This window comes from Gossypium raimondii, chromosome 9, assembly GCF_025698545.1.
Source record: "Gossypium raimondii isolate GPD5lz chromosome 9, ASM2569854v1, whole genome shotgun sequence".
Taxonomy (NCBI): Eukaryota; Viridiplantae; Streptophyta; class Magnoliopsida; order Malvales; family Malvaceae; genus Gossypium; species Gossypium raimondii.
The window spans coordinates 2,687,385-2,698,378 of record NC_068573.1 but is presented as its reverse complement, the minus strand read 5'-3'; the positions used below and the strand labels follow the sequence as shown (position 1 = coordinate 2,698,378).

Sequence of the window (10,994 nt, the reverse complement as noted above, 5' to 3'; positions counted from 1 at the left end):
GTTTTATAAAATGAATATTAAGCTGTTGTTGAGTCTTAACTCGATTGGTATGAGCATTGATATATTTTTCTTCAAAAAGAAAACGTCATAAATTTTAAAGTGTGATGCTGTTGAAGTTCTATATTATTTTTGGTCCTTTAATTTGTCACTTCTTTTCAAATTAGTCCCGATTTGGAATCAAAGCTTTTTTCCCATCCATTATCTGGTATTTTTTCATGACACTTTTACACTTGAGATATGTGACGAAATAAGATCACAACATATTGAATTGATGATGTCATAATAGTATCATTTGAAAAATAAATAAAATATTATAAAATTTTAAACATGTAAAATATATAAAAATGTTATAAATAAAGAATATAATTCTCAAAATTAAACATGGGTAATTGAAAATTACAAAAATGTTAAAAAAAAAAAACTTGGGCATGATTTACACTTCGAGTTTCCCTGTTCTTTAGAGCCCTAACTAGGAATCTCTACTCTCCCTAGACCAGTTGTCATTTTCTCTGCTTTTGGAAGCCCCAACTAGAGGATTGGAACAAGGTGAAAGACCTTTGGTGGGCTTTTGTCACACTGTCATCATGGCTCGCGTCCATTTCAAGCTTTCTCAAGAAGATTGCTCAACTGCTAGGGCTATTTGGGGACTAAGGCTCTTGACTATTTGAAATCTCTGCAACATGAAATAAAGCCAACAACCGATATCTAGAGAGAATGGAAAAGGAATTTTAAAATGCACAAATCCCAATTGAAAATAACTTGGTAATTCCTCCCCAAACTTCCCCTTCTCTGTTTCCCATTTTAAACCAAAATTTCTTATCAAACATGGTGAATTTTGTCTTGAAAATTTCAGCTAAGGGCTATAATGGAACAACAAGGAAAGAGCCGGAAAATAGAGAAAATGAAACATAGTTGGACTAATTGGGCAGACCTTAATCTTGAGTGGGTTATAGATTATGTATGTCTGGCTTGTATACTTTGATTTCAATAAAAGACAAAATTCAAATAGATAAGGAATCGAAAGCTGGTGTGTTAGGAATACAACTTATGCAATATGTAGCATCATTCACAATAGTGAAATTCATAACCCAACTAATGGATAAATAATATACTCTCATCAGCATTACATGATAGATGAAAAGTAAATGTGGTCATGAGTTATTTGCCCTTGTAATAAATGACTTGATTATTATTTGATAGAATTGACTTTTCACGAAAGAAGATATAATAGTTATCATAAGATAAAATAGGATCATATTGGGAGAACAAAATTATCCCAAAGAGATTAATGATATATTATGAGAGTAATACACTTATGATAAGGCCATTAGACGAGTACTTATTAAGTAGATTTCATAATGATATGTAATTAGAGAGAGTTCAATCACGATACTATAATAGAATGATCCCATGACTAATAAGTTTATAATTAATAAGCATAAAGTTGGAACTTAATTATAAATTATTTAAATTCTAATTATTTATGTCCAATCGATCCCTCCATTAGCTTGTTGAAACCATAAACCCGATCCAAAATTGATCGAGATGATGCAAACTTGATCCAACCAACTGGCAAAAGATAGGTAATGGGCCAACTAGCAAAAGCCAGTGGTGATCCGACCAACGGTGATTGGACAACCAACGATGACAATAGTGACCTTTGGTGGTGACGATGATTCAGTGGTAGATCCCTTCTGTGATTTTTCAAGTCTTTTGAGGATATTTGGCTTTCACCTAGAAGACCCAAAGAACGCTTCGGGAAAATAAATGTAAAATTATTTTTATCATTTATTATTCTAGATAGAATCATGAAAACTTTAACCAATCAAAATAATTTAATTTTATGTTTTTATATTATAACATGATGATATTTAAATTGACTAAAAAATATGTTCATGCATGTGTAAGATAAACATGGCATATAGTTTAGGAAAAACAATGTCACATGCACTTGTCATGGCATTTTAATAATTTATGATTGAAACCGAAAATAAAAAATTGCAATGTTTTCTAAAAGATTGAGTGGGAGTTTTGAGAAAATGTAGAAAGCACGAGCATGCGAAATATGACTTATCTACTTCACTAAGGCAAGTAGGAGACTGTTGGATCCAGTGCCCTAAGTGTAGTAAATTTATTTTGTATACTTGTATTTTTCGAATAAACCGATTTAATAAATATCCATCAATTACTTTGATACCCTTTGTAAATTATCCTCGATGCTTTTGCACGCAAAGCAAAATGTAAACAAATATTAGCTCACTGGTTATCTAATGTTTAACTAATATTAAGAGGTATTACGTGGTTGGATCGTAATATGGAAAGACTTGTATTAGTAGATAAACATAAACATGTTCTTAGCCTAATCGAAAGTGAGCAAATTGGTTGAGAGACTAATATGAAGTCTATCAAGTCCAATTGGGAAAATATTTTGTCTTGAGCATAGGAGCGGATGACTCCTAAACGATAGAGACATAGATATGACTGATTGGACTTATAGTATATTGGACAGGACTTAAGTAGAATAAATCTTAGATATATTTATGGATTTATTTACTTGTGATGTTCATAGTGTAATATATATTAATCCTAAATGAACGATGGACTATGTATGCGTGACTTGTATATTTTGATGTAAGTAAAAGATAGAGTTCAAATAGATAAAGAATTGAAAGCTGGTGCATTTAGTATACGACTTTTGTAATATGTAGCATCATTCACAATAATAGAATTCTTAGCTCAAATGACGGGTAAATGATATCCTCTCATCGAAATTACATGATAGATGAAAAGTAAATGTGATAACGTGTTATTTTTCTTTGTGATAAATGACTTGATTACTATTTGATAGTAATTGACTTTTCATAAAAGAAGATGTAATGATTACTATGAGATAAAATAAAATTATATTGAGAGAACAGATTTATCCCAAAGAGATTAAAAATATCCAATGAGAATAACACACTTATGATCAGGTCATTAGACGAATACTTATTAAGTAATTTTCGTAATGGTATGTAATACGATACTATAGTGGAATGGCTTCGTGACAGAATAAGTTTATAATTAATAGGTGAAAAACTGGAACTTAATTATAAATTGTTTAAACCCTAAATATGTCCAATTGGTCTCTCCATTAGCTCGTTGAAACAAAAGATGAATTGCACGTAGAGCCAAAAGAGCAGAAATTGATGGAAATGATGAAGCTAGAGAAATAAGTCGCATTCACAAATAAATATATTTTCTCACTAAGTATAGAAATCACTTCAGAATTATTTTAAGGTTTTTAAATTATTATTTAATTAATTGAAGTATAGAAATATGAACTTTTCTATTTTTTTTAAAGTTTTTATTTTTCAGAATTTTATTTATTTTAATATTTAATCGATTGAATTGAGAATAATTTATTTTAATAAAAACATTCCTTTTCTTAAAGTAAAACTTTGAAAAAGAAAATTATGTTTGTATTTATTTCCGTATGCGAGAAGAGTTGGAATAAGTTGACTGTAGGCTTACACAGTACGAGTCTTATTGAAGACAAACTAAACCGCAAAAATACTTTCACCACGTTACCCTGCAACTTAAATGTGGTTTCTCTGAGTTAAAGCCACAACCCGCCTCCCCTCCTGTATAATCCCATCGGCATCCTCCCCAAAACCCTCATCTCCTCCTCCCATGTTCCCGCCACGTCGCCTTTTCCATCCTCAAAACAGCCTAAAAGGCTAAAACTATTATCCACCAGCGACCGAGTCGCACAAAAATGTAAAACACAAGCATATGCCATGATTGCATGTAGCGATTACAATTTTGTTTACAAGTATTAATGGTCTTTATTTATTGTGACAGGTGGTTGAAGAAGGATAGCCGGAGCAGCAGTGAACGAGATGGACCGGTTTCGAGCTCCATTGAATGCTACGCCTGTACTCAAGTTGGAGTCCCGGTTTTCCATTCCACCAGCTGCGACAGTGTCCATCAACCTCAATGGGAAGCTTACGCTGGTTCATCATTGTTCCCCATGGAGGCCACATCTGACCCGATTAAGAATTTGACCCGAGCTCGGTACACCACGGGTCCGTTTGGGAAAATCTTGGACCCACGTAGTGGGTTGGTTCGGAGGTGGAATCCAGTTTTGTTGGTTGCACGAGGCATTGCTTTGGCGGTGGACTCGATGTTCTTTTACACTTTGACTTTGATGGTGATCGATGACAGACCACCGTGTGTGTACTTGGACGGTGGGCTGGCGGCGATCGTGACGGTGGTTAGGACCTGTGTGGATGGGGTGCACTTGTGGCACCTTTGGCTTCAATTCAAGATGGCGTATGTGTCGAAGGAGTCATTGGTGACTGGATGCGGGAAACTGGTGTGGGATGCTCGAGCTATTGCTTCTCACTATGTGAGGTCCCTCAAAGGCTTTTGGTTTGATGTTTTCGTTATTCTTCCTGTTCCACAGGTTGGTATTCTATTTTCATCAATTCATGGAGGCTTAGGTAAACATCATATTATACCTAGTTATTTCGTCAGTTAAGTTAATTTTTAACAGTGAAAATGAATAAAACTTTTAAGATTAATTTATCTTTTGATCTAAGATACAGGAACTAATTTATTCATTTTAAAATAAAATAAAATCTAACTCCTAATATAATAACATGCACGTCACTTTTAGAGTTTTATTTACTGTTATTATGTTGTAGCAAAGTAGAATGACTTTGAATCCGGGTTTAGCCCTTCATGCATTCACTTAAAAGCCCATTGGATTTAACTTATTTTATTCATTTGAATTCAAGTTTTATCTATTTAATTAAGGCTAAAGTCAAGAAATTTTTAGGACCAGTTGTAAATTTTATAAGAGTTAAAATACAATTCAATAATCTATATTTTTAGATTTTTTTAAAAGATTATCAATATTTTATCATTTTAGGAGGTCAAAGTACAATTTTATCATATACTAATTTAAAATTTATAAATTTTAAAGGACCAAAATTGAAAATTCCCTTATTTAATTCATGTAATCACTTTTAAGTACAAATTTGAATTCAAGTTTTGCTTATTTCATTCATTCATTTAATTCATTTTGGTTCAAAATTTAACGGGTAAGTGCATTTTTGGTATCTATATTTAGTTTAGATGTTTAATTTAATACTTATATTTTTTTCTTAAAATGTTACCCATGTTTAGCTTCCATCACACAAAACAAACCTGAGATCAAATCCAATGAATATTCGGCACATGTTGATGATAAAATTAAAAACTATAATTTTGTTTTTACTAAATAATTTTATGTAACTCAATGAATACTTTCATGATTTTGATTTTTTTGGTTTTATAAATTTTATTCTTATAAAAATTATACTTTTTAGAAAACATTAAGAAAACTATAAAATTTGATTTTATTTTTTATTAAACATTATAAAGATATTTCTAGTTTTATAATTTTTTGAATTTTAATATACATTCTTATTCTTATTTTTATTTTAATTTTTTTTAGATATTTTATAATTTTGAATGATGACATTATTGTGGTGTTATCGTCACCATATATCAAATGTAGAATTTATCACGTGTCAAATATTCAAGTGAACAACATAAAAAAAATTAACACCATTTATCTCATGTACCATTTTATATACCTAAAATCAAAGATAGGTATCATTTAAAAAAAATAACGTAGATACTAAAATAAACATCAAACCGAGTTGCACCCAATTTTAATATATTTTTTCCCATAAAATTAGGGTCTCCTTTGTTAAAAAGACTATAATTACACTTCCAACCATTGGTCTCTTCTAAAAATAGCTACTTGTACATCTCAAGTAGAGGTGATCATGGGCCGGGCCGGGCCGGGTTCAGGCCGCGCTTGGATAAATTTTTAGGCACATATTTCAGGCCCGGGCCCTAGAAAACGGGCCTAAAATTTTGTCCAAGCCCTGCCCAAAAAAAATTGCTATGCCCGAGCTCGGCCCAGCCCATATTAATTTTTTTTAGCTTATTTCATTAAATAAAAAATTTTAAAACAAATATTAAAACAAAAAAATAAAAAATGAGACTAAAACAATTCTTAAAACAATACACAAATTAAAAATATAATAAAAAGTGGTTATATTAAAATTGAAACAAATTAGAACTAAAATAATAACCAAATTAATAATAAAACAAAAGTATATTTGATTAAAAATAAAAATATATATTTAATATATAATTCGGGCCGGGGCCGGGCCAAAAATGTTTTACGAAAACGGGCCTCATTTTTTGTTCAAACCCATATTTCGGACCTATATTTTTAGTCGAATCCTCCCATTTTTTGGGCGGGCCGTCGGGCCGGGCCGGGTAGCCCAGCCCATGATAACCTCTAATATCAAGTGTAATATGTATTTATTATCAACTTGGATGAGAAAATGGAAAATGTTACCCCAAAAGTAGGCAAAAATAAGAGCTTGAGAATAGTGAAATGCTTAGAGGCTTTCAACAATGAGGTTCTAACTACCAGTAGAAAATATCCAAAATTGCCTTAGGAAAGTTTACTTTACCTTAAATTGGGTATCCTTTAATTGCTGATATTTCTAGCAAAAGTAAAAGAGAAAATGGCCTTTTCCCTTACTGTTTTTTCCCTTATTACTATTTCGTTCTATACCATGGGCTTCACCGAGAATTGGGTAAAAATATCATGAAGGTCTTTGTATTAGGAGTTGGATTGTATTTTGTTCCATTTACTTTAGAAATAGGCAAATTAATTTTTGTATGTTAGATTAAAAAGCAAATTGGTCATTCTGTTAAAAATTCCACCCAATTCTATTCTTAAAAATTGTCCTTGTACATCAAATGAGGTATATGTAGCATGTTACATGTTATTATTTAGTTATTCCGTCAACCACATCAGTTTTTAACAGTAAAAATGGATGAAGTTTTTAACATAAATGACCTATTTGCTCTTTAATTTAGTGTACAAGAATTAATTTACCTAATTTTTTTAATAGAATGAGCAAAATGAAATCTAACTCCTATTACTTTTCATTTCATTGTCAACTTCTTTTTCTTTTTGTGTGTGTATGTACATTGGTTAATTGTACTAATTATTTGAAATGTTGTGTACCATGATTTCTGGCAGGCGGTATTTTGGTTAATTGTGCCGAAATTGCTGAGAGAGGAACAATACAAGCTAATAATGACGATACTTTTAGTAATTTTCTTGTCCCAATTCCTCCCAAAGGTGTACCATAGCCTTTGTTTAATGAGGAGAATGAGGAAAGTTACAGGTTATATATTCGGTTCCATTTGGTGGGGTTTCGGACTTAATCTCATCGCCTACTTAATCGCATCTCATGTGAGTTGATTTCCATTTCGATTTTGGGTTGCAGACCTGTGTATTAAGCTTTCTTTGCATTCGACACTTACCAAACTTCTTTGGACTTTCTCTTTTTGCTTGCTACACAGGTTGCCGGCGGATGCTGGTACGTCCTAGCGACACAACGTGTAGTCACGTGCCTCCAACAACGGTGCGAAAGAAGTGCTCGTTGCGATATATCTTCCTCTTGCTCTAAGGTATTTTGCAGTACTCAATATCTGTCGCCGGCAAATATGTTGAAGATGAGTCGATGTGGAGGGAACTCGACATTGATGACCAAGTCGTTTTGTTTTGATCCCGAAGGAGTATTCCGATACGGGATCTACGAACCTGCCCTTCCAGTCATTTCTAGCAACTCTCTGGCTGTTAAGATTCTCTATCCTATATTTTGGGGTTTATTGAACCTGAGGTAACCTACAAGTGAACCAAAGTTCGTAGCTATAATACTGAAATAAACGCAGTCCATATTGATATCTGGTTATGACCGAAACCCCATCAAATGGAACCGAATATATAGCATAAAGAATTTAAATAAATAGTTTTTTATAACTCGAGTACTTGAGTTTGTGTTTAGCCTACTAGATAATTGAATTTACCTATTAGGCTATATATATATATATATATATATCTGCAAAAGATAAACACTGGAGGCAACTTGAGCTTAAATTTAGTAGTACAAATAGTTTTTCTATATAATTGTTATTTTTATTCACATATGAACTAAGTTACTTGAATAACATAATTCTTCATCTTTGATGAAAAACATATTTGAGCCTATATAATATTCAACAATATTATTTTGACTACTATGTTTTTCTTGTTGTTTTCTGACTCAGTGTATCCTAGAGGCAAACTTACAAAGCCTTAAAACACGTTTCAAGGCTTTATCTAAACCTCCTTTATATTTTTACTTGCGACACAAGCTTTCTATCAGATATTTCAGTTGAAAATTGTAGGTTACATTGTGGTAATTGAAATTTACAGCTCATTCGGAAACGAGCTTAGCCCAACAAGTAACCCTTTAGAGGTGGTATTCAGCATTTGCATTGTCCTTGGGGGCTTGCTCCTCTTCACCTTATTGGTAGGGAATATTCAGGTAAATTCAATTACGTGGATGAGTACTCCTTGAATTTTTTTCTTTTATTTTCCGGGAAATTGCTAAAGGTCATTTTGATTGTTATGCAGGTATTTTTACATGTGGTTATGGCGAACCGGAAAAAATTGCAGTTAAGGCGTCGAGATATCGAATGGTGGATGAGAAGAAGGCAGTTGCCTTCCGGTTTAAGGCAACGAGTACGCCATTTCGAAACCCAAACATGGGATACCATGGGAGGTGAAGAAGAGATGAAATGGATCGAAGAGCTTCCCGATGGGCTTCGGAGAGACATTAAACGCTATCTTTGCCTCGACTTGATAAAAAAGGTAACCCGAACATCATTGTATGTTCTTGGTCTAAGCACAAATACTCATCCAAAATTGGAACTTCTTTTCTTAGGTACCACTTTTCGATAGCTTAGATGATCTAATCCTCGACAACATATGCGATCGTGTGAAGCCTCTCGTTTACTCAAAAGATGAAAAGGTGCGCGAAAAAAAATGAAAAACACAACATATTATTCGACTACCATGCTATAAACATTAACTTGTAGTCCATACAAGACAGATAATACGAGAAGGAGATCCAGTGCTACGAATGGTGTTTGTCGTTAGCGGGCGAGTTAAACGTAGCCAAGGCCTCAGCAAAGGCAAAATAGCCACGAGTATACTCGAACCAGGTGGATTTTTGGGTGACGAACTCCTTTCGTGGTGCCTTCGTCGCCCGTTTATAGACCGTCTTCCAGCCTCGTCGGCAACATTCACTTGCATTGAATACACGGAAGCGTTCGGACTCAACGAGAATGATCTCCGGTACATTACCGAACACTTTAGGTACCGTTTCGCCAACAATCAGCTCAAAAGAACGACAAGATATTATTCATCAAACTGGAGATCATGGGCTGCTGTGAATATACAATTTGCATGGCGATGCTATAGGATGAAGAGTAAATCAGATCCGTCGATTCCTGTAATACTTAATGGTGGAAATGAAGATCGACTTAGAAAATATGCTGCACTGTTCATGTCATTAAAGCCACGTGATCATCTTGAATAAGGAAAAATAAAATAAAATCTTTTTGGTTCGTCCAAACCGGATGGTCAAGAACCGGCGTGCATGGACCGTGACAGATATACTTCTTTTTTCTTTTGTGAAAGGTGAAAATAATGTATAATAAAAGTTGTAGATTGAAAATTATACTTGTGTTTATAATAAAACCTTTTTGTTGGAGTTTATGAATCGGGTTGAGGTCGAGTAAAATATTAATATATTCTATATTTGTTCAAGTTCAGTTTGTTTTTAAAATTTTATTCAAGTTTGTCATATTTGTAAATAATTAATCTAAACTCATTTTAAGCCTCTCCATATTATTTTTAATTTTTAAATATTTATATTATTTTTAATTTTAATTTTATACTTTTATATATTTTTTATTTATTAAAATTTTATATATAGACAACTAAACAATTTTTAATATTTACATTTATAGTGTCACTACACCAAATGAGGCTTTTAGCGGCACCTTTTGTGGCGTTTTGACGACAAACGCCGCTAATAATCTCGCATTAGCGGCGCAAAAAATAAAACGCCGCTAAATATCAAGCATTAGCGGCGCTTCCTGAAAAACGCCGTAAAAGAACATCATTAGCGGCATTTACCATCACGCGCCGCAAGATCTGAAGATCAAAATGCATCGTTTTGGTCTTGATGTATACTAGAATTAGTGGCGTTTATGAAAAAACGCCGCTAAAGGAAGTATTAGCGGCGCATTGCCGAAAGCGCCGCAAAAATCTTAACGAAAACGCATTGTTTTGTCTCGCTGTATATTAGCGTTAGCGACGCTTACGAAAACCCGCCGCTAAAGGAAGTATTAGCGGCGCTTACAAAAAGCGCCGCAACATATGTTAACCAAAACGCAGAGTTTTGTCTAGAGGTATGTTAGAATTTATGGCGCTTATGGAAAAACGCCGCAAACTATCCTAACCAAAGTGCACCGTTTTGGTCTTGGTGTATGTTACAGTTAGTGGCGTTTAAGGGAAAACGCCGCTAAAGCATAATATTAGCGGCGTTTTTTGGGAAGCGCCGCAAAATATCTTAACCAAAACGCAGAGTTTGGTCTTGAGGTATACTAGAATTAGTGGCACAAAGGGAACACGCCGCTAAGGTATACTATTAGCGGCGTTTTCAGAGAAGCGCCGCAACATTTGGTAACCAAAACGCAACGTTTTTGTCTTGATGTGTACAGTTATTAGTGGCGCATATCAAAAAACGCCGCTAAATCATGCCAAGCGCCGCAAAATATGCTCACCAAAACGCAGAGTTTTTTCATGAGGTATATTAGACTTAGTGGCGCTTATGGGGGAACGCCGCTAAAGCATATTATTTGCGGCGCTTTTTGAGAAGCGTCGCAAAATATATTAACAAAAACGCAGCGTTTAAGTCTTGATGTATACTGGAATTAGTGGCGTCCACGAGAAATCGCCGCTAAAGCATAGTATTAAAGCGCCGGAAAATATCTTAACCAAAATGCAGAGTTTTGGTCTTAACCGTGCATTATATAAT

At 33.8% G+C, this 10,994-nt stretch overlaps 1 protein-coding gene across 1 annotated transcript; it reads left to right on the top strand.

Annotated features, from left to right (window-relative positions):
* Positions 1-3,584: 3,584 nt before the first annotated feature.
* Positions 3,585-9,667, top strand: LOC105798141 (cyclic nucleotide-gated ion channel 2). The gene is made up of 8 exons (XM_012628078.2): positions 3,585-3,759; positions 3,844-4,447; positions 7,100-7,315; positions 7,426-7,745; positions 8,321-8,432; positions 8,522-8,758; positions 8,832-8,918; positions 9,000-9,667. Coding segments are annotated over exons 1-8 (2,067 nt in total). The 5' UTR covers positions 3,585-3,757; the 3' UTR covers positions 9,489-9,667.
* Positions 9,668-10,994: the final 1,327 nt, after the last annotated feature.

What these genes read in the sequence shown, in the direction of transcription:
- LOC105798141 (XM_012628078.2), top strand. An exon ending in TTATTCTTCCTGTTCCACAG is followed by an intron (nt 4,448 to 7,099) that starts GTTGGTATTCTA and finishes GATTTCTGGCAG; the next exon opens with GCGGTATTTTGGTTAATTGT. An exon ending in TTTACTCAAAAGATGAAAAG is followed by an intron (nt 8,919 to 8,999) that starts GTGCGCGAAAAA and finishes CATACAAGACAG; the next exon opens with ATAATACGAGAAGGAGATCC.